The 24047-nt window shown below is 40.9% G+C and overlaps 1 protein-coding gene and 1 long non-coding RNA gene across 6 annotated transcripts in view; one reads left to right on the top strand and one right to left on the bottom strand.

Moving 5' to 3' along the window:
- MICAL3 (microtubule associated monooxygenase, calponin and LIM domain containing 3) overlaps positions 1-24047 on the top strand; it is a 205268-nt gene that overhangs the window by 120032 nt on the left and 61189 nt on the right. For all 4 annotated transcript variants that reach the window (XM_081926663.1, XM_081926665.1, XM_081926664.1 and 1 more), the window contains 7 exons: positions 1715-1771; positions 3553-3666; positions 4930-5037; positions 9183-9290; positions 10023-10209; positions 11366-11454; positions 12307-12394. In XM_081926663.1, the coding sequence (XP_081782789.1) occupies positions 1715-1771; positions 3553-3666; positions 4930-5037; positions 9183-9290; positions 10023-10209; positions 11366-11454; positions 12307-12394 (751 nt within the window). The remainder of the gene's footprint in view (positions 1-1714; positions 1772-3552; positions 3667-4929; positions 5038-9182; positions 9291-10022; positions 10210-11365; positions 11455-12306; positions 12395-24047) is intronic.
- On the bottom strand, positions 1055-23429 carry LOC309378905. 2 transcript variants are annotated; one of them, XR_014172276.1, is made up of 3 exons: positions 22742-23429; positions 19926-20013; positions 1055-1293 (listed from the first exon to the last, which is right to left on the bottom strand). It is a non-coding gene; the product is annotated as an uncharacterized lncRNA (long non-coding RNA). The 2 variants fall into 2 exon arrangements; XR_014172277.1 differs by lacking the exon at positions 22742-23429 and adding an exon at positions 20528-20728.

Genomic DNA, 24047 nt, shown 5'->3' with positions numbered 1-24047 from the left:
CGTGCAGACACCCTACGATTTGCTAGAATGTAAACCCATTGTTGTACCTACATTACTTAGAAGTTGGGGGAGGCCAGGATGCTCCCTACTTCACAAGAATGACAAGGAATTCCAAAACATAGCCCCCCAAAGTCCTCCAGGTTTTACCAATTCTAGCCTGCTGCGGTTTCCCTTACTTTCCTAGTGTGTTGTGCTGCTCTTACTTACCTCCACCAACTGACCATAGCACCACTAATCAGCATGGCAGTGGTCTAGAATGCCTGGGCCCAGCTGTGTTACCTGGCTTTGGGACCTTGGGAAGCTTTCCTCATTTCCTGGTTACCCTCCCTCACTGACGTTGCTAAAACATTCCTCCAAAGTGGTTTATTGTTGAATGCTTTGTTCAAATCAGGCACCCCAGTTACATGATGGTGTAAAAAATGTGGGGGCCTTGAGTCAATTTATAATAAATGGTTTTATTTGATAATAAAATTAGATAACAGTGCAAAATACACTGATACAATACGGGGCAGTCGTACAATCCATCTCAACATCAATTACATATTTTATTGGTATCGCGCCATGTTGAACGTTCCGTTTGTGCAAGCATTGCAACTTGCCGAAAAGAATAATTCCTTCTCTCTTCTCCTCCCCAGCGTGATACTGTTGGGGTTCCCCTGACCCCCACTCCTTAGCCAATTTCAGGGGGAGCAGGGGGTGGAGAGGAGGGGAAACCCATTGCACAAGGGGAAGTCCTTGTGCAGGACATTCACTAACTGGGTTGTTTTGTTAGGTGAATCATGGTACATATTTTACCCCAGGAGTTCCCTCCATAATGTCAGGGCCAAAATAGTATTAGTCACAAAGGCACACTTATTCTGATGTCCGCAACGTAGAAAATGATTTACTTACAGTTGGAAAAACTGGGTCAGGTTCTCTTGCTTGATCTGCAAGAAGAGTTAGCTTCTAAATGGGGAACTTACCACTCAGTCTTGTAAACTATTTGTTTTTATGGTGTTTTATATTTCATATATAGTTGCATTGACTCACAAAACTAGAAAGTTGCAGGACACACACACACCCCTATTTTGTCTTATGAAGTATGAGCAGGTTTGTGAGTTTCTGGGAGCTACATTTTTTATAAAACTATACCTGTGTGTATAGAGGATAATCAAAGCTGCCTCCAGGTATCTGCATTCTTGGGGCAGGGAAGATTACAGTCTGTCTTATCGTAGGATACCACTGTGGATTTCGCAGGCCAGGGAGCCTTGTTTCTTGTTCACGTTGAGGGGAGCCCAGGCTCTTCAAAATAACCTTTGAATTAAAAACAGACTTGGTGATTACTTAAGCTCAATGGACATATCTCACTTTGCCTCTAAAGTTCTCTAAAGTTTATTCTTCTTATTACTTTTAAAACTAAACTAGGATTTTCCAAGGAACAATTTATGGTTTCTTGGGAGCAGTTCCTTCTTCTGCCACCACCACGTGTATCACTGTGTGGATATTTATTGCTGTTGTCACCATTTACTAACACAGTTTGTATAAAGTATTCTTTTGAACTGCTCTGCACAAAACCTCTTTCTTCACAGCAGCCACATGATCTTTGCAAACCTCCTATGGCTTTTCCAGGACTGTGGTTTTAATGTTTCTCTTGTAGGGTGACTCCTAACTGAATGATGCTATCTTTCTGTGAGTGTGTATGTGGGATTTGTCAAGGTCATTATTTTGCCTGCAGGCAAACAGGGAACCTCATGGAGAACCAGCTGGAGAGCAGAGTCCCAGACAGCAGCGGGTAAAATAGCATGAGCAAAAGCAGCATGAAGAGGGTGTGTGCACTCTTGGGAGAATGTTGTGCAAGCTGGGGGTGGGTGAGAGAAGGCTGGAGAGCTATTCATATGCCAGCATAATACTAATAGCCAGGCTCTACTGAAAATGCTTCGTAAAAATAGTGGTTTTGTGTCTGTGTGGCCTTTGCAGAATTACTTGCTTGACAGGCTTTTGATCACTTTTGAGCATCATGCAGTATGTTTTGTTTTTTCCTGTTGGGCACATATTAGCACTTTGAATTTGGCATTCCCTATTTTTCTCTATAATAGGAGTTACTATAGTGGAGTAGAAAGGGCCTGCTGATGTGTCGGAAAATATCTATCCATCTATCCGAATCATTATTACCTCATTCTTCAGCCAAAAAAGCTCCCAGAGCAGCTTACAGATCAATAAAAAGCTAGACAGTCCTAGCCCTCAGGCTCACACTTTAAAAGGAATGACACAAAATGAAAAAGGGATGGGGCAGAAAGAGGAAAACAAGACAATGCAGGAACCAGTTCTTTGTTAGTTCTTTTTGTAAATAATAAAACTATTGTTCGTCCCTGTGGAACACCCTTCCATCCGATGTCAAGGAGATAAAGAACTACACAACTTTTAGAAGACATCTGAAGGCAGCCCTCTATTGGGAAGTTGTTGTTGTTTGGCGTTTTATCGTGGTTTTTTGTGGGCTGGAAACTGTCCAGAGTGGCTGGGGAAACCCAGCCCGATGGGTGGAGTATTTTTAATAATAATAACAACAACAACAACAACAACAATAATAATAATAATAATAATAATAATAATAATAATAATAATAATAATAATAGTAGTAGTAGTAGTAGCTAGGATAGAAGCATTTTTAAGCTAAGCATCCCTCCACAAAAGCATACAAAACTAAATTAACTGGAATAAGCTTGGACCAATGTAGAACATACAAGGAAAGAGAATGAATTGACATAATAAAGGCATGGATCGATGCTGCAGTCTGCCTGATCAATATATTTCTAAAAGCTGCTCATCACAGTAAATAATTTTGAAAAGGAACCCTACACAATACAGTTTTGAGGATGCTGAGAATTTTGTGTTAAACATCACTAGCCCCTCAGAGAATTATGCCTTTGCCATTGTTTCCCTCCCATGACCCTTCTCTTCACCACTAGCTTGGTATTGCATCCAGTCTCCAAAACAACCAGGTTAAAAAGTTGGAGCGAGGGAAGTGAGGAAGGAAAACCCAGAGGTTTTGTCCCTGTGTCAATATTGCATCTGCCTGGCTTCCCTGCCTCTATTCACTCCCTACCTCCAGATCCCTGTGACACACCTGTATTTCACTGCAACTAAACTATGATGCTACTTTGGCGGCACAATCTTGGCTCCTTTTCCTGCTGCTGTAGGATTCATAAACCACAGCTTCCAAAGGTCACAGCCCCTCTGCATGCTTCCTGAGCAGTAAACCTATTTAAATCAGTGACTTCCAGAGTAGACCTAATTTGGATTCGGCTACCGTAAATGGTTTGTGCTGTATGTATGTCACATCTGCGGTGTGTGTGTGTGTGTGTGGGTGTGTGTGCAACCTTCATCCAGAGGATTTTGAGCTCTTGTTCCCCTCCTTACCCCTGTGTCCCACTTTTTTTTTAATGCACAAGCATTTAATTAACTGCCTCTGACCTTATTTTCAGCTTTGTTACTTTTCCTACAGCCATGCTTTTTCCATGAATATTTTTTCCCCTGTGCTCTCTTGTTCATTTTCCCTCACTCATTATTCTGCAGAGACCTCACCAGTTCTTTTCAGATGACCGTGTGCCAGAGCGCACGCTTACCATTGAGCAGAGGGCAAGCCAGCTGGCTGCCCTCCTGGAGCAAAGGCCAGCAACCAGGCATCAGGTGACTGCCTTCCTGTCTGTCTGGCGCTTTGTGTCTGCTTGCCGTTCCGTAGAATGGGAAATGAAAGGTTGCTTGGGCTGTAACATGGCTGGCATCAGATGTCCTGTTTTAATGGCTGATGAGTACACTATCACATTGTAGCAGAACACTTTCAAGCACTCTAGGGTAAAAGAACAACATCCAAACTCATTATTCCGTCTTTCCTGTTAACTTACTGTTCCTGCTTGCTGAATCAACACTTAATCTTGCATAGATGCGTCTAGCACTAATAAAAGATGTGTGGCATATGTGGGGAGGAAGCTCCTAACTTAAAGGGGCTTTTGAGAGTTTGCACTTCCATAGAGTAGGGTAGAATCTGTATAGAAAGACTCCGCTAGATTCAAGAAGTGTTGGTGGAGCATTGCTTAGCCAGTCTGGAGAAGAAGAGGGTCTGCAGTACGTAACTAGGTTTCAGAAGCAAGGTTCCATAAAATTAACTTGCTGAAGAGTAACCCAAAACAAATGAAACCAGGAAGTTAACTAACCTCAGAACAGCCTTTATATATAAACCAAATGGGCTTTGAAAACTTGTTTATTTCTTTAAGCAATATACACATTCTTTCTATATGTGCTCTAATTTTTAAACATGTATGTCAGTGCCAATATTCAATCATATATCATCAGTTGCTGATCAGAATTTATTTTCTGACCCTGTGTGGGCTGTTATAATGTATTTCATCTCGTTAAACTCTGGAAGGTCTAATATCAATTGCTTTTATTCATTTTGCCAAACAAAATACTGATGGGGTAAAAAGAGACTATTGAATGCAAGCACATGCATTTTGACATGTGTCTTGCTTAACAGTCTTGCAGTCTCTCTTACCATGCAGAAATTTTAGAAAGTTGTTTCTTTTCAACCTTCTCACTAGGAATTTTTGGTATTGCTTCATGATTGGAATAGAATTCCTCGTATTTTATTCAGGATACATCTAGCCCACAGTTCTTTATAAATCCACTCATTTCTAAAACTTGAAAGACAAGCATCAGGAAGGTCATTCACAGCTGAAATTAGTACATGGATTTGGTGTTCCACCATTCCCTCCCCCCAAATATCAATGTTCTGAACTTTGGCTGGGGAGTTTAAAAGTAGTAGAGCATGCCCACAGTTTTCCTACGTCACTTGCAAGCTACAAGATCTCTGCTGCCTGTCTCACCCGCCCCTTCCCAAAAGCTCCTATCTATTTTAAAATGCCGTCTTCTGACTTTCTCATCTTTATTTTGTAGCCAGAGATTGAGCGATCTCGTCGATCTGTTGTTGAGCAGTGGGAGCTCTCCCGCAACCTCCGCTCTTCCAGTCGCCCTTCTTCTCCCTCCTCTGACTCCCTCAGACAGGTAGCATGGTGTGGGGCTTGAGGCTGCACCCGGTTGCACATCTTTGGCCTATTCCATCTCCTGCCACTTGAGAATGCCGCACTGGATAAAGCTAGGCTAATAAGTTCTCTTTGCCTTGGGTGTGGCTGAGCTTAGCCTGTGTGCCTGCAGAAAGGCTTGGGATTCCTCTCTATCCTGGTTATTCCAAGGCTTGTGAATTTGGAAATGGTGCATATCCTTTACACCTCGGAGTTACTGATTGTCTGGTAGGAGAGAGAGCAAACATTTCACAAAGAATATTGTATGTCTCATCCAGAACTGGCTTGTTCTGCCTTCAGATAAGTAAAGGCATACCCTGGAACGCACTCACCCTGTTGGGAGGTGTGTTGGGTCCGAATCACCAAGCCATAGTTTGATCATCAGGAGTCCTTTGTGGACTGAAATGCTTCTTCCTCTGCTTTCTCCTGCATCTTCCTTGGGCTTCTTCACTTCACTTTCATTTCCTCCGTAGCTATATCTTGGTTTTATTATAATGTTTTGAACAGGTGCTGCCATAATCACTTCTCACTATAATTCGTTCTCAAGTTGGCAATTAAAGCCAAGTTCAAATTGTGGTTTGAGTCACGCAAATGAAAACAAAATTAGGCTAGCAGTAATTATGACCTGCTAGTTTAACCATGGCTTCCCAGTATATCTTTTGCTATGCGGGGAAGGGAAGTGGAATAATGCAGACTGCTACTGACCACCAAACCATGGTGATGTTGGAACTGGACCATTGTGTCAAACGGCCATTTCTGACTACTAAGGATCCCCCAATAAGGCTTCATTGTTGCCAAGAGTGGGATTCACTGTGTTGTCTGTCTCTTAACAGCTGTTTCTAGCACTGGATTTTCTGTGGCCATTGAACATCTACAAGATGAATAAATGCTTGTAGAATAAAGGCTAAAAATTCTCACAATTGTTGGAAATAGGTCATGGAATCCCCCAAAGATCTGTATTGGGACAGTCTATGAGGAAGTCTGTATCTGAAGAGATTTGTTTTGCACACAGTCCACACACAAAAGAAAAAAAATAGAAGAGGCTGTCTTAGAGACAATAAGACTGTGTAACTTGCCCACAAATGATCTGGAAGTGATCAGTGAAAGCCAACTTTGCAGATGGCACCAATTTATAAAGCATGATGAAAACCTGAGCAGACTGTGAAGAGTTCCAAAAGAACATCTCCAAATGAGGTGAAGGGGCAAAAAAATGTGCTAATAAGTGTAAAGTGATATACATTGGAACAAAACATTCCAATGCTGATTGAGTCTAAACTGGCTGAGACTGTCCAAGAATGACAACTTGGAGCTGCGGTGGAGAGCTCAGTCAAAACTTGGTGCAGCAGCTGTGGAAAGACAAATTCCAATATTGCAGAGATGGATAAGTGGTGCAGAACAGACACCAAAATACCAGTCAAGAAGTTGGGAGGGCATTCCAGGCAAGGCTTGTATGTTTGGGGCCTTTTAATTTAGAAAAGAAATACTAAAGGAGACACAATATAGGGTTATAAGATGATTATATACTTTTCAATGTCTACATGGCATCAAAGTGGTTTACAAAACATTAAAACCAGTTGCACAACCTTGTTGAAATACAGAATAATGAAGAACGCACCATAATTGAAATACACAATAAATCCATCCCATTAAAATGTTAAAATAGAAAGATGTGATTAAAATATGGAATAAAACTATCGCATTAAAACCCCACAGCAATTAAAACAGGAGACTTGGGTCAAGAGATGAAAGGAATGCCTGTGTAAACAAGTGTGCCTTCAGAAGCTGGTAGAATACCTATACAGATGTGGAATGCACTACCTGCTGAAATATACCCCAACACCTGTGCCATCAATAATACATGATGCGGGGAAAATGTGGGAATGTTTGCCCTCTCATAAAACTAGAACTCACTTAATGAAATTGTCAGTAGCAGATGAAATAAAGCGTTTTTTTCACACAATATGTAATAAACTTATGGAATTCACTGGTGTTATAAGATGTGGTGGTCAATGGCTCAGATTGCTTTTTTAATGACTTGTTCATTTTTAAATTAAATTTATATATCACACATCATACGGAGATCACAGTTTACAACATAAAAACACAAAATGCATAACACAATCATAATAAAAACAACAACACACACACCACCTTTAAAAGGCCATAGATTGTTTAACAGAAGGCCTGGTTGAAGAGAAATGTTTTTGCCTGGGTCTAAAAGCAGTCATGGACGCGGGTGGCGCTGTGGGTTAAACCACAGAGCCTAGGACTTGCTGATCAGAAGGTCAGCGGTTCGAATCCCCGCGACGGGGTGAGCTCCCGTTGCTCGGTCCCTGCTCCTGCCCACCTAGCAGTTCGAAAGCACATCAAAGTGCAAGTAGATAAATAGGTACCGCTCCGGCGGGAACGTAAACGGCGTTTCTGTGCGCTGCTCTGGTTCACCAGAAGTCATGCTGGCCACATGACCCGGCTCCCTCGGCCAATAAAGCGAGATGAACGCCGCAACCCCAGAGTAGGCCACGACTGGACCTAATGGTCAGGGGTCCCTTTACCTTTAAAAGAAGTCATGAGAATTTACACAGACTCATGGGGTTATGGATCTTTCAAAATGTGTAGATCTATCAGCAAGTAGCTGCAATTTGAAATACCGTATCAGTTGAGAGTCCTGTTGACTTCAGGCCCTCCGCCTGACCAGTCTTCTGATCCCTCAGGTCTATTCTTCCAACAGAAAGGCCCATTAGTTGTTAATAATGTATCTACTTAGGTAAATAGAAGGACTTGCTGATTTTACTCTCTGTTCTTCTGTACAAAGTGCATTGGCTTATAATAAGCGGAATATCTGTTGTTTTTGAAAAGGGCAAACTGTCAAAGGTTCTTGAGCTGAATTTAATATTCTGCTTCCTTGCTGAGAGGCCAGGCAACCCTCATCCATTTTCCTCTCCCCATAAACCTAAGGGAGAATTGGGGGGGTGCAGTTATATGACTTGCTAGGTGGGACTGTGTGTGAAGAATCTCAGTATCTAAGGTTCTGTAAACTTAATGGCTTGTGCTCCCCCCCAATATATTTCTGAAACACAATCCTATCTAGTTATCTTTTTGTGCTATACGGTTTGCTGCTTAAATAACAGTTGAAACCAATCATGTTGTTTAAATAAAAATAAGCAAAGGCAGCCATGTTGGGCCATAAGACACTCCCCTCGCAACTTCCATAGCAAGGAAATACCCTTTTAAGGCCATCCAAGATATAACAAAATAATGAGCAAGCTTTCAGGTTCTCCAGCATTCTTCATAAGCTGGATGTGGGCGAGAAAAAGGCTTGCTTGGTTTTGAAACTACAGTATCTGCACATTGGCCTCTGACCTGAGATGGGGTATGAAAAGAGATAGTGGACATAATATCCAACCGGGGAGACCGGGATGAAGAAACACACAGTGGCTATAGACACTAGAATTTTTGCAGCCCTGCAAGAAAGAACATATATCTGAGCATGCAAATTTATTACACCCCTCTTTCCCTTTTAACTTCTCCTCCAGATACCCTTTCCCCAGACTATGTAATTCCCCAGTCTGATTTTGGATATCATAAATAGCCATGATATCCCAATATGGGTAATCCATGCTACCTCATCCCTGAACCCATAGCACTCTTAGTCACCTATTGTTGGGGTTTCCGTTTGGGGGAGGGGGTCAACAACCAGCAGGGACTAGATCTGACCCTATGGCAGGACTATGTTCAGCTGCCAATCTAGAGATAAGCATGGTCTTTGGAAAGAACATGGCAGCTCTTATGGGAAACCCTTGTTGGAGATGGGGTTAGAAACACCTTTCATCTCCGACGACTCTCTGGCAAAAGAAAGTCTCTGACCCAGGGTCTTAGAGTGGCTGATTACAAACTGCTAATAATTTTATTTAGTGCTGCCCACACCAGTGGTTGCTGAGATCACTTGTTTTGCTGGTGCCACACACGCTTGTGTTGTCCACTGTCTTGGCATGGTTTCAGCCCTTTCTGCACCTTTTTTGCCATTTTTTTCTTTCGTAGTTTTCATCCTGAATTTATACTGTTTCTCTTTTCCCTCATTTTCCCCATCCATCTTACCTCCCCCCCACCCTCATTACCTTCATCTGGTAGAAGTATATAAAGATGTATACAGGTGGCGTGAGCTCATTGGCTGAGCAAATAGCCAATCAGCTTCAAAGGAAAGACCAACCCAAAACCCTTCTAGACAAGAAGGAACTGGTAAGAGAATGATGTTCAGAAGGTGATGAGTATTTGTGATTAGAAGTTAGACAGCTCTTCCTTAGATCCTCAGTAATATGGAGCCTTTAGTTTTCCCTCAGTGTTTAGTTAAAGGTAGCTGATGTAAGCACTCCCTTGCCTGTTCCTCCACTTGCCCTTGTGGGTTCTTGAATTCTTGCTATAAAGAAAATGGATAGTACACAAAAGATCTGTTGCTGAAAGCCTTGGTGTCTTTGGAGTAAATGTGTGGAGATATCATTTGACAGTGGTTGTTTGGAGCCTAGCTTCAGTGGTAATATGGGAGGAGGAGGATTACTATCATAATTGTGTGACCATTTCCACAATTCGTTAGTTGTGTACACTTGGTGTCTCTCATCAACTTTGTGAGGTATGTCATCATTATTCCCATTTTAGAGGCAGGATGTGTGGGAAAGCTAAAGCTGAGAGAATTAAAGAATTTTTAGATCCTTCAGTTCTCCCATATTCTGCCAGACTCTTTATTTTCAGGTGGTTGGATGCGACACCTTACGGAGGGTGTTCCTTGGCTGACCTTTTCTTCCTCATGTTGGGGCCTTGGAATTATCCATAGGTGCCTGCTTAGTGTTTTTGCTGAAACGTCCTCCGTTTCCCATTGAAGGATTCCAAAACAATCTAATGAATACATATGGCACGACAGTGGAAGTAACAGTAAGCTTGTGACTCAGTCTAGACCTTTCCTTGTTGCTGCTTTAGGGTTCCTTAAAAAAAGAATTCCCTCCGAATGTGGGAGGCAGTGATGTCTGCTACTTCTGCCACAAGCGTGTCTACGTGATGGAAAGGCTGAGTGCTGAAGGCAAATTCTTCCACCGCAGCTGCTTCAAATGTGAATACTGTGCTACAACCCTGCGCTTGTCCTCTTATGCCTATGACCTGGTGGATGGTAAGTGAAATTTACCTTTGCCTTAGGAGGGGATGGGCAAGAGCTTCATCTGATGGGTTGCATTCAGCAAAATTGTTGTGCAGGTGACTTCTACTTGCATAACATAACTTCCCCTCCTCCTCCTCCTTCCCCCCACTTGTGTCCCCATAACCAAATCTTCTCTGGGGGTTCCCACAGGCTTCTGTGATAGGTTTTTTGGGGGGGCGGGAACTCAGGGAGCAGAAGGAGAGGGAGTTCCATTGTGCAAGCAGAAATCATTGAGATCACAACATGACTTTTATTGGATTCAGCCCTTTGACTTAGAAATAACCTTCAGGATTCCATATATCTTTAGTATGATCAGGAAATTATTACATCACTGTTTGGCCCACTTCAGATACATCATCCAAAATTATTATTGTGCAAGAGGTATTTGTAGAAACTAAAACGCACATTGTAAATACTGCAGTCTGAAGCTGGTTGAACTGGGAGTTGAACTCCTCTCCATGCTCAGGATTTTGTGTGCTGCCAGAGATTATGGAAAACTCAGAGTGGGAAGCCATTACTCTTGTATTTGCACTCATGGCTAGACAACTGCAGCTTCATGTAAACAGGGCTCTCCTTGAATACTGTTTAGAATGTTCAGCAACACATTGGAAGTTCTTGCAGCACCATACCACAGGCTATTTGCATCTGTGAGATGATAACGTTTGAATATTTGTAGTTAGAAATCACCTGGGTGACCATGGTACATAGATTTCTGTTTGGATTGGTCAATTCTTGGTAAGCAGTGGTCTGTTTGGAGTTAATGCCCAGCCCTTTCCTCTTTGCATTCATTCTTGCCTTTTCCACAGCACTTCTGCCAGATTTCCATGTGATGCAGCCTTTGTTCCTCATACAGTGCTGCTTTGTGTGTGATACCACGCAAGTTCCCCTGGGATGTTCTGGCTATTGGTTGGGTGCTGGGTAAATGGCTGTCAGGCACCCTATGGAAAATCCATTTGTTTTCAGGAAAGGAGGAAATTAACGTGAATGAAATCTTTGAGGCATAATTGTCTCCATGTATTTTGTATGTGACAGGGCAGAGGAGATACAGAGGAACTGTGGCATTGCACAGCATTACCAGACTGTAGTTTTTGTCTTTCTCATTACCATTTTCCCCTTGCTCTATTTGCAGGAAAATTCTACTGCAAGCCTCACTACTGTTACAGACTTTCAGGTTATGCACAGAGGAAGAGACCGGCAGTGGGCCCTCTGTCAGGAAAGGTAGGCTGTTTCCTTGCATTTCCCAGATAAGATTGCTTTGCCATTTTATGTTGGGAAGTGGCTTTGGGTTGTTTAGAAGGGGGAGAGCAGTGTTGCAGAATCTTTCTGAATCCTAGGTGCATTGATCTTGCGTGCCTTTATTAGCTGTAAACTCTTAAACAGAACACATAATGGAAACTTTTTATCAGTTGTTGTTTTTATAAATTTGTTGGCTTACCAAAACCAAGACAGCAGTGTGTCTGGAGAGGGAAGATGAAAAGCTGTGCCAGTGGTGTGCAAATAGGCACGTCTCCATTCATATTTACTTCTGTCTATCCAAAATCCAATTTATGGTGTTGGATAATAAAAATAGGTTCTTTTTATCAGGGGACTATTGAAAAGTACTCATACCCAAAGAGTGGGAATTTAATAATTAAAACATGGATATGCATTAAAGTAAATCCTGCCTTGAGAATATATGTAATAGCTGATCTACTGGACAATGATTACATTTACAAAGTAACATGAATTAATTTTACTTATGCAGTTAATTTTTTGGCAGTTGGTTTTATGGCAAGTAGTTCTTCAAGGCAATACTATGGAAAAACGATACGTGTGATACTATTATTTTTTGTTAAAATCAGCTACCCCCAGACATGCCCTCCATATGGCTTTACTTGAAGAAGCAGTTAGATAAATAACAAAGATATACTGAGAATGTGTGTCCAGATCTGGAATATGCCTGAATAAACTAAGGTTATTGTTTCTCCTGGATCTAAAACCATAAAACCACCTTTTGTCTGTTTGCATTTGCTCACTTTTAAATTACATAAATGTAATAACTGCATCCTTCCTTGCCTGTTTCCCCCTCAGGACAGCAAAGGGATCCAGCAGGACAACATGGCGGCTGACGGTGCAGGACGTGCAAACTCCATCTCAACTTCGTCAGAGAGGACTCCAGGTAGCTCTGCTTCCTTGTTTGGCAGGGTGATGCAGTACTCGCTCCACCTCTTTGACAGAGTTAGGGTGGCAAGCCAGCTCCTGCAAAACACAGTTTCCTCAGTTGGGCAACATGTAGCCCAAAATCCTTTGGACTCCTTTTTCATGTGCCAGCTGATGGCTTTTGGAGTCCCCTTTATCTATGTCCAGTCAGAGGTTCTTGTGCAGATAATGGGGGAGTTTTTATCAGCACTAGGATATTAATACAGTAATAACAACTTTTGTAACGCTGTGTAACATGTGTGCAGGAGGAAATTAGGGGTTATGTGGTGGTGGGATTACATTATGGTTTGTAAGACAAAGCTGCTGTTCTGAATGCTGTCCAGGTAAACACAGATACCCAGTTCAAGATTTCTTGGGTAGGTTCAAATAAATTAAAAATTGCTAGTCATACCCAGAACAGACCAATTGAAATTAATGGACACGACTAACTTAGCTTAATTAATTTCATCAGGTCTACTCTGAGTAGAACGTAGCTGGATGCAACCCTTAGTCTGCAAAATCTACATTGCTGAGTGAATTAAATATAGCATTAGCATGTTATGAAGAAGTCCATTGACTGGATTTCTGTGTTCACCTGCAAAACTATCTTCTAGTTCTCACCAACATGGTGTCTGAATAGCAAAACATCAAAACCTTGTTGATACGTTTTGAACCATGCCTGCTATACATTCCTTGTTGTCTTTCACAGCCTTTAACTCTGGGTGATCTTGGTGTTGGCAGGTTGTGGAAATTTCTCCCAAAATATATGCTTTGCTGTTCTGGACTGGGGCTGACAAACCAAGCTGTATGCTGTTGAGGGCATTCTGGTTAATCTTAAACTTGATTCCTGTCTCTGTGTGAGAGAGAGCGATAGACTCAATTTGTGCCACAAACTCTTGTTTGGACGGACTTTTACTTTGACCTTTTGGTGATTAAATTTGAATAGCACTTGATAAGAGGCCAGACTGGATTCTAGTTGCGGAATCTTCCAAGCCAAACAGATTTAGATTTTATTTTTTTATGTAGAATTAAATTATATAGCCGTAGTCGTGCGTAGGAACTAAACTGTTACCCTTCCATTGGCTAAACGTTTCTAAATAGTATGAAAAAATCCAATTGAAGGATCATTCAAGATATGTTTTTTCATTTATTTATTTTTAGTTGTGTGCACTCAATAGCATTGTACAGTTTCTGTATTTGTGTGGCATTTCCCACCCTGAAGCAAAATGAAAGAGATTTAATATTTAAGTAAGCTCTGAAAAACATTTTGTATTAAGCAAGTCTTTCAAATGTGAAAACACAGCTTCTTGTAACTATTGGATAGGAGTCATTTGGCTGTGGAAACAGAGTTCTGGAATTTTGCACTGATTAAATTGCTTGATCAGAGATTGGATGTGGTTGTTCAGATAACTTTTAAGAGTTCAGGCTCTGAATACTGCTTGTGTTGAGCTTCTGCCTCTGTTGTCATGAGACTGACAATCTTGCAGAAGTTGATTGCAGTTGGAGTTGCCAACTTGGTCTAGCATATTTCACCAGCTCTTTACCTTGTTAATTTCAGTTTAGCAATAATTATTCTTGGCCTAATATTGTAGTGAAACCTGTCCTACATTCCCTGTAAGCCATCTAACTTTTAGTTCTAGTTCCCTGCTGGTCAGGGCAAAAAGCAGATAATTTTTGGCTCTCTGCTGAGTTCAAAATTAACTTGAATGTATAAGTTTGCTAATCACTCAAAGAATATGGGAAATTAATGTGTATTTTCATAGGAGGCTGCTAGAGGAATCTCTATATGTTTAAAGTTTAAGATCAGGACTCTTTCATGTGTCTTTGTTTACATATACCTATTTATGTGTCTATAGATATTGTAATCACTACAAAGTAGAATCCAGCAATAATGAATTGAATAATTAATTCTGACCTTTGTGTTATATAAGCACCATGAACTATTATAATAGTTAAAGACAGTGCTGGGGGGAAATATTTCAGATAATCAGAAGCCAGCATTTTATGTGTTCAGAGCTGATAAAAAACGTTTCAGTCCCTAAATTCCAGCTGAAGTATCCTAATCAGAGAAGTTTCAGACTTTGGCAGTCCTCTACGAGGCTGGTCTGTCCTCATGCAAACTCTGAATTGCCATTGAGGTAGAGATATAATTCTATTAACTGCATGTTTCGGACACTTGAATTCATGCAGAGATTGGCATTTCATAATGTGGAAAATGATGGTGATTTGAAAAGGGGGGAAATGTGATTTTAATAGAATGTAATTGGATGGTAGTGGGGGAAGCGGAGAAGTGCAGTCTTGGAACGAATAGAAATCTGCACCTCCCATTGGCCTGTGTTCATGGTCAGCTGCCCATTCCAAGCTGACCCTTGGTTCCCGTGGAATAGGTAAATGCATGCTAGTGGAGCTGTGCTTACTCTATTTGCATGTTTCAAACAAATCTGCAATCAGTATTTGCTTGGTTACTATGAAATTTTATGCGCCTCCCTTCCCTACTTGTTGGCGAACTTGAATAGTAGAGAAGAGAGCTCTTCTGTACTGAGGCATTAGAATAATGGTCAGGAAACAATAAGCAATTTTTATTGTGAGATAATTTCGCTCTCTGGCATGTGTGGCTCTTGCATTATAGGTGTTTTGTGACTTCCCCTATTCTGTTACAAAGAGGGAAATTAACTGATCTCAAAGCTCAGTATTTAGCCATTAGGATAGACCAAATCTTCTCTTGATGTCCACCTCCTGGTCTGCCCAGGAGTGTGTGTGGCACATGTGAGTGCTTTAAGTGAGTTAGCTTTTGATGTTTGCTGCTATCCGGTTACACTTCTTGCACACTGTCTCCCAAACGTGCAACCCTTTCTGCTGGTGCAGGGGTGGTGAAAGCTGTGACAGGCGCTTTCTTGTGCTGAACTCTGGCATGCTTCTGGCAAACTCTGTATTACGCCTTTTTCTTGTACTGTCTTCCTGGGATTTTGTGTCAAGCACTCTCTGCATTTGCCTTTGTGACACAATTGCTGCTGGTGCCAATAAAAGGAGTGGGGGTGGAAAAAAATCCCTTGCTTTTCAATGGTTGTATTCTGTAATAGTTGTATGTCTCTTGTATTTTGGAATGTTTTACAGTGAGTGTCATTTTTTATACATGTCTTTTTTTTTTTAACACGGAAGTATTGTTCTTTCTGCACTTCGTTGTAAATGTCTGTAAAATATTTTTGAATGTATTAATCCTCCTGTGGGTCCAGTGGGCTTGGAACAGTCTCTTTGCATTTTGCCCTTACAATTTTATATAAAGGCGGTTGGTTTTCACTCAATAACTTTTAGGGGTAATGAAATTAAGGTAATTCACCACGAGCTAGGTCACTGGAATGTTACACACATAGTCAAAAGCATTCTAATTTTAAAAAAGAAAAGAAAAGAAATATAGGAAATTGAGAGAATTTGTACTAATATCCTCCTTTGAAAGAGGGGAAGTAAATAGTATTATCAGTGGAGTATATCTGTCCTTAACGGTATATTCCAGTGAAGTAAGCTAATTGCACTATAGTGAGGTGGCTGGAATGTGGCAAGTAATCATGAAATACTAGGACTTAAATATGACCTTTTTTCAGACTAACAGTCAAATCTTGGAACACATAGTTGCTGTTTTTAGTGGAGGCCAGCACTCCACTATGGAATTTGCAGCATTTCACATGGACAGAAAGTTGGGTTGTAGGACTTCAGTTGCTCTTTCATATACTTGAAGGAGCTTTTGATGGGTTTCTAGTAGCATGCACCCATATCTGCAGAATGCAAGCTGAATTTGCTTGTGTATTTGTTTTTAAAACACAGGAAGAGGGAAAGAGGGTGTAATCTTTGATCAGTGATTAGAGGTGCTCTATGCTCTTCTTTTATCAGTGATTAGAGGAGCTGCATCTTCTATTCCCTTTGATGCCATTTTGGCAGATTCTTCTTTCTTACTTAAAAAGGTGTATCAGTAAATTTGTCCCTTTCCTCAATAGAGCACTGAATAATTTTGTTTAAAAAAACAACAGAAATTATATTGTTGGTTGTAACAAACTTATTGTTGAATCCTGAAACTGCATTGGTTCATCCAATGTATACCAATGAGAAGCAGGAATTGCCATTTAATTGCACAGGGAGAAGTTAAGACATATTTCTGTGGGCCATGATTCAGTATAAGCATGGTTAAGCTCTGTGTTAAATTGTGCTAATGGTAATGTTACAAGAACATACTTGCAGTATAGAATCAGTGAAGAATGTCCGTATATATGTAATTTAATAAGATTATATAATGTCTCCCGGACACAAATTTTAAAATATTAGAATACTACCTTTAGTCTCAACAAACCATGATCTGAATGAATATAATTCTTTGTTTTTTGACATAATAACTAGTGTATAAGTATTTTTTTTGATTCAGCATATGCTTTACAAACTATAAATTGTACTAAACTTGATCTCAGTTAATATAGTTCCTTAAATTATTATTAGCTGTCACCCTGGTTTAAAATGCACTTGATAGGTAATGCTGCAAAATTCACTTGCCCCAAATTTGGCATGAACTCTGCCAGTACTCAAACAGCACCAATTTCTGTTTTAACGGAACATGTTCTTTACAGAATTAATCGTAGGTTAGCAAACATTTGGGCTGATGTGATACAATTTTCCACCTGTGACAGAATACTTTTTAGGAAGTCTAGAGACGGTCTTGGTAACCTTGCACAATGAAGGCAGCATTTGAGAAGTTTTTTTGAAATGTTTTTTGAAATGTTGCTTAGTTTTTACTGTGTCCACTGCAGCAAGATAGCAACCATTTTTTAAAAAACTCTGCAGGCCAATCAAAACTGTGTGCGGTGGATTCTGAACAAGTAGGTATAAGGATACAGTTCTTTTTCTAAATGTTACTGTGGACCTGAAGCTGGGTAGAACAGTGGGACTCCAGGATTTATGCCACATTATGTGCAGAGAGACCCAAGCAAGGTCTGTCTCTTCAAAGAGGTTAGGATTATTTTATATATTAAAGCAGCCACCTGGAGTTTGATGGCTGCTCCACAAGAGACCCTAATCAGCATTAATTGCACAATAATAGATTGGCTCTATTGTGTAGTCTGTAAACAGTGTTTCCATGCGCTCTGGCTTCCGACACAGTGTTCTGCTGTGCCAGAAGCGGTTTAGTCATCTCCTGTACAGAATACCAGTGTATGGTTGCATTTCTTGTGGCCTGCACTGAACTACCATAATGTATGGAATCACTTTTAGTATGAAATCAAAGGTCCCGTGTAGCTGGAAGGTTACTGTTAAGCATGCATGTTGAATGGCTGAAGATAGTGTCCCTACCCTGTGGAAAATAGCCTTCCAGAGCTCAGCCCGGAAGCTTTCTTGAGAGACTGTTCCTAGACCCCGTTGCATTCCCCTTCAGTGTTCTTACTAGGTTTTTATGGTGGGATTGATGTGGAGGGAAGAATGTGTCCAACCACAGGGCACATGAGCAGGCAGCAAAATGAGGAGTCTGGACATGGTGCATCAAGGGGAAACGATGCACATAGGAAAATGCAGTGTTATGTGCTTTCAAAGTGAACATCACTTTTGAATAGCTACAGGGAAGAAATGAAATGTAAAATTTATACAATTGTTGGGGATCCACCATAAAATCCTGTTGAGAACACTTTTTTCCTGGGAGAGATGAAATTCCTTTCTCTTTGTCCTTTCATCCCTTCTCAAACCTTGTAGATCATAGTGACTTGTATTGTTATTTGTATATATATGCATTTCTTGAGGGATGATGTGAGTTATTCTGAGTATTTTCTTAAACAGAATGCAATATTACTTGTGTGTCAGCGAAAAATACCTTAAATCTCGTAAGAAACGGGTTTTGTTTTTCCCCCTCCCAGCAATTAAACTGGGGTGTGCTTAAATGCCCCCTATTTTGAAATGCAAAATCCAAGGGGAAAAACATCCCCTGCTTTGAGATTTAAGCTGTGGCTCAGGGAAGAATGGGAAATGTGCTCTGAAAAGCCTCACATCTCAAACTTGAGATCTTGTACCCTTTTTTATTTTTGTTTTCTTGGCCTTACTGTGGTGGTGCAGAGTGTGCATTTGTGTTCAAATTCTGTAACTTTGGAACTCTTGTTGCTGTGAAAACAATACGTTTTTGTGCAAATGTTACCTCTTCACGTTAAAAAGGGAATAAATTCCAAACAATCTTTCTGAGGTTTCAAAGGTTTCTGAGTTTTTCTTTTCTACTCCATTGTTTATCTCCTTTGATTCAAGCCTAAAGAGGTGGGGGATGAAGACTTCCTGGAGATGGAGTTTCTGCAGTCGGTCCATTAGATTGAAATTAAGTGTTGGCTAGTGCTAAGAAAAATATACTTTAGAGTAAGATTTGGCAGGACAAGGATTTGCTTAACATAATTCAGAGCTTGCATTTCCAGTTTATGGTTCTATAGTATGCATGGAGTCCCGAGGCAATAAGATGCCTTAAAGTAATACATTGGTTCTTCTTAGAGGAAAAATGAGAACTTTGACCAGCAGCCAAAAATTTGTCCAGTGATTTCAAATCAATATATAAAATTCAGCCTCTGTCCCTGTTCTCTTCGACGCCTTGCACCCTGCTTCCCAATATCATGTCTTTAGGTCCCTTGCCTGCTGCCAACAACACATGTATTTTCCTGTCATCAAGGCCCAAGATTGAGAGGTTTTTTCCTACGGTAACTATCTCTCTCTTTTCTGCTAAAGTGCATTGCTGCTAATATTCTCATTGTTGCTAACAACATTCTTCTAAACAAATCAGAATGTTTATGAACATCCTATTACCTCACAAGCTCAGCAAGTTTCTTACAGGAGAAGGTAGTGATAGCTGCTCATGCTCTAGCCCTCATACTGAGAAACAGAACCTAGTATGTAACTATACAGAAAGGGACAATCTTGATTCTAAATAAATGGAGCAAGGATAGCAAACGTGGTACAATCCAGATATTGTTGCACTACGACTCGCAGTATTTTTGACCAATGGTCATGCTGGCTGGGGCTATTGGGGGTTAGAGTTTTAACAATATCAGGAAGACACTGTGTTGGCTAACCCTGAACTCCATCAAAGGTGTGGAGCAGATTTGACCTCTTCCTCGGTGTTCCCTGAGTGAGCCCCCTTAATTCTAAATAAGTATGTAAGAGCCATTCACTGCTATTGAGAGAAGTAAAGCACTGCACTAAGGGAGCCAAACTTGTCTTCCACTATTGATACCTAATGAGCTGTTCCTCTAAAACTGGGGTTTTTCATGCAAGCCAAGTGTGGATTTGTGCACAAAGTACACAACAATGTTTGTGCATGCACATGTACACACATACACAATCCTTCCAGTGCACAAGCCCTCCTTTCATACTACTAAAGAGCTGGAACATGGAGACAGGTCAAAGAGAACGCAAACTGTTAAATCCATATCAAAAAAGTTTCCAGGGGTTTATTTTCAGCTTTAAGAATATCCCACAGAAATAAATATGCATCCACTGTATTTTATTAATACCTGATCAATGAGAATGATGTGTAGGCCTCTTGCTTGTGGTATATTTCTAATGTTGCTTCTGTTCTGAATCTGTTGACCCACCTTTATTCTACAAAACAGATAAAAATTTTATCACAGTGGCAACACTTTCTATTTCTCAAACATGGCAAGGCTGCCGGAGTTCAGGAATGAACTGGTTTTGGCAGTAGTCTGCTTTGGAAGGGGTTTCTTTAAAATATTATTGGTTCAGCTCACTCTCGAGACAGTGGGAGAATTTCATACTCCTAGTTTTTCTTTGCAAATTTGCAAACTAATTAAATGAACTCTGGAAATATTTTCTCTTTGTTGTGTCTCCTTGTCACTGAAAGTAATAGCAATAAAAGGCACATAGGAGGCCTTGAGAACACTGAACTCCTAAAACACCTTTGGTTCTGGATGGTAAAGTAGTTTGCACCTTGAATAAATAGCATTGCTTTGCCAAGTTGTACAGAAACCAGCAATAAAGCCAGATCCTTTCTTCCTTCGCTTCATCTGAATATTCAGCTAACAATCGGTGTGGATTAAATACTATGCACTTAGCACTAGACTTGCTGAGTTTCATGATAAACATTGACAGTGTGTACCTCTGTTGTGCACATAGTAGAATGTGGTACGTTATCTCCTTTGCATCCGCAATCATATTAAAGATCCTCAGCATGTTGCTTAAAACTGTCTGTATCCAGATAGACCATAGACAGCATCCTATGATAAATCAGATCATAGAATTGATTGTAGAGTTGGATGTGATCCCAAGGGTCATCTTGCCCAACCCCCTGCAATGCAGGAATCTCAACTAAAGCATCCATGAGAGATAGCCATCCAACCTGTGCTTCAAAAACCTCCAAGGAAGGGGAGTCCACACTGTCAAACAACTCTTACTGTCAGAATATTCTTCCAGATTATCTGGCTCAGTATTGCCTATACCAGAGATGGGGGGAAATGTGATCCTCCAAATGTTGCTGGACTCTCTCCCGTGATCCCCACTCAGCATGGTCTGTGGTCAAGGATGATGGGAGCTGGAGTCCAGTAACATATGGAGGGCCACAGTTTCCTCCATCCTTGTTATGTCTGTTTCACACATAACAGACTTGGGAATTGGTCCAAAACTAACAAAATGAATTTCAACGTAAGGTTCTACACTTAGGCAGGAAGAACCAGCATGCCCTATATAAGATAGGCAAGTAGCCCAGCTTGCTAGCTTTCATTTATTTCCTCTCAGCTTTATAAGCTTACAGCCACCTCCATGGAACAGGGGCTTCGAAAGATAGAGCCACAACTATAGTTAGTGAATTCAGACAACATGCCAAACCACAGTTTGCTAAGCCCACCTCAAAACGCAGTTTGCAAACCCAACCCAAGCCATGGATTCGGATTCTGAGTGTGGGCCAGTTGCAAAACCAGAAGAATCTGCCTTATACCAGGTCAAGACTATTTGTCCATCTAGCCCAGTATTGTATACTGCGGTTGATGGGAGGTCTTGCCCATCACCTGCCATCTGATGTTTTTATGTGAAGATGCCAGGAATTCTAAATTCAAAGCATGTTCTCTACCACTGAGCTATGGTGCTTCCCAATTCAACTTGAGCCAGTATGGAAATAAGTTCGCATTAGGCCTGCTTTAGTTGCTAATTTGAAAAATTAAACTTGCATGATGAACCATCAATGCTATTAGAAGTATATGGAATCCCCTTTTATTTAGTATTGTCAGCTTTTACACTCTTTTCATGAGAGTGCCTAAGGCAAGATTTGAAACACACAAACTTCTATGAATAAAAATTAACTTTTGCTACAATCCTTCCCTGTCTCCTCTTTCCTCTCCCTTTTCTGTCATAAAAAGCCTAGTGATCCAAACAGAAGCTCTGGGATAACCTTCTAAACACATAACACATAAAGGGGAAAGATCTGCAGGTATTAAGATAGATACATCACAAACTATAGGGAAGGCCCTTCACACTGTGGCACATAATCCTTTTCCTTACAGCTGCATCCCTTGCTGCCATCATAAAATTTGAAATACAAACATTACTTTCTCACTTCTTTAATGTTCTCTTCTGCAGTAAAGTGTGCAAGGAGCTCTATACCAGGGGTCAGCAAACTTTTTCAGCAGGGGGCCGGTCCACTGTCCCTCAGACCTTTTGGGGGGGCCGGACTATATCTTTTGAATTCCTATGCCCCACAAATAACCCAGGGATGCATTTTAAATAAAAGGACACATTCTACTCATGTAAAAACACACTGATTCCCAGACCGTCTGCGGGCCGGATTTAGAAGGTGATTGGGCCGGATCCGGCCCCTGGCCTTAGTTTGCCTCCCCATGCTCTATACATTCAAATCAAAATGCACCCCACCATGAGGCAATGGTTTTGTGTTTATAACATACTTCTCCTGCTTCTACATTTCAAAACATCTTGCCAGAAATATCAGCTTCACCTAAAAAAAAAAAAATGCAACCCAAAACCCGCCATAAAACATACAAAAAGAAGAGAAATAAAATCAGCATCATGAGCAAAACACGTATCAGCTGCAAGTAACCTCTACCTCATCTGCAAACCCCCTGAAATAAAAGTTTTTACAGAACAGCAAGAGACCAAGAGTCAGGGGGCCAAATGAGCATCCTGGGAAAGAGAATTTCAAAGCCTGACTTCAGTGGCCCTTCCCCACATACACACCCATCTAACCTGAGAAGAACATATATGAAGCTGCCTCTTACTGAGTCAGACCATTCTTAGCTCCATCTAGCTCAGAATTTTCTGGCAGTGCTACTGTATGGTTGTAGATGGGGGTCTTTCCCAGTCTTACATATAAATGCCAGGGATTGAACCTGTAACCTGCTGTATGCCAGAGCTATGGCTGGGCCTATGGCCTCTCTGAAAAGGCAGAAGGACAGCTTGGGACTCAGCTGAAGACTAAGTGAGAAAGTAGGTTTCATATGTGCAAAGGCAGTTCTTAAGGTATCTTCCACCCCAGGTCATGTAAGGTTTCAAATGCACTTGGAATTGGGTTTATGTAAGGTTTATCAGCACTTGGAATTGGGCCCAGAAGCAATTATGGAGCCAGTTAAGTTAGTTTTGGAGTCCACATTCCTCCTATAGACAAGGCTGTTTTGATAACCTGCACCAGTATCAAAAATACATCCTGTGAATTAATACAGAAAAATGAATTAATACAGTGAATTAAAACAACGAAGAAACAGCCATAGATAAAGACTGTGTTTATCTAGAATATAGCAACTCCCCCGTGTTTCTAGTTTGTCACAAGTATGTGTGTGAACAGTCATATAAGTACTGTAGTTAATGAAGTAACACACACACACACAGTCTCAACGATATAGATATGTATTATGGTGCGGTATATTTACTTTAAACTCTTTTAATATTTTAAAAGACTCAGAGCAACAATAAAGCAGTATCATAAAAAACGGATGCAAACATATAAACAGCAAAACAGTGCTAATGGCTTCCACTTCTCATAGTCCACTGAGGCTAAAGGGCTCAAGCCTGGGACTAGGCCAGAGGGAGAGAGCTGAACCAGCATAGGGTAGTTGCTAGGCAACTGGTGACATTCATTCTATAGTACGTCTCCCATGCTTTGTAAACAGGCCTTGTGCTAAACTGTTTTTGGGGAGACAAGGAATAGATAGGATAAGATGGGGCAGAATGTAAAGGTTGCCAAGTACCTGGATATTTTTTAAAAAAAATCTGGTGTCTAGAAACTCAACTCATCAATTTAAAGGTACAGACACTAGATTGCAAACTCTGCTTAAAGTAACTAATTGACTCTGCAATCCTATATACATTTAACTGGGAATAAGCCAGATTTGACTCAGTGGAACTTACTTCTGAGTACACATACATAGGGCTATGCCGTTAGTATTACAACTGCTGAATGCCCTTCAGAGGGCGAGGGCACCAGAAGTTGAGACTTTTGACACACCTTCTCCATCTGGGGTAAGTGATAATGTAAACCAGGGGCATCCATTTTCTTCTGTTGAGCGTGGCCTCTCATTCTGCAAAGGTTGGTCGGTAGGGGCCAGAGAGGTGTATAGCCACACAGGAGTCAGGATGAATAATATAATTGCTGTCTTCTAGCACAGCGGTGGGCAGAA

Source organism: Podarcis melisellensis, assembly GCF_964234715.1.
Source record: "Podarcis melisellensis genome assembly, chromosome: 10".
In the NCBI taxonomy this organism is placed as follows: domain Eukaryota; kingdom Metazoa; phylum Chordata; class Lepidosauria; order Squamata; family Lacertidae; genus Podarcis; species Podarcis melisellensis.
This window is presented reverse-complemented; position numbering and strand designations above follow the sequence as displayed.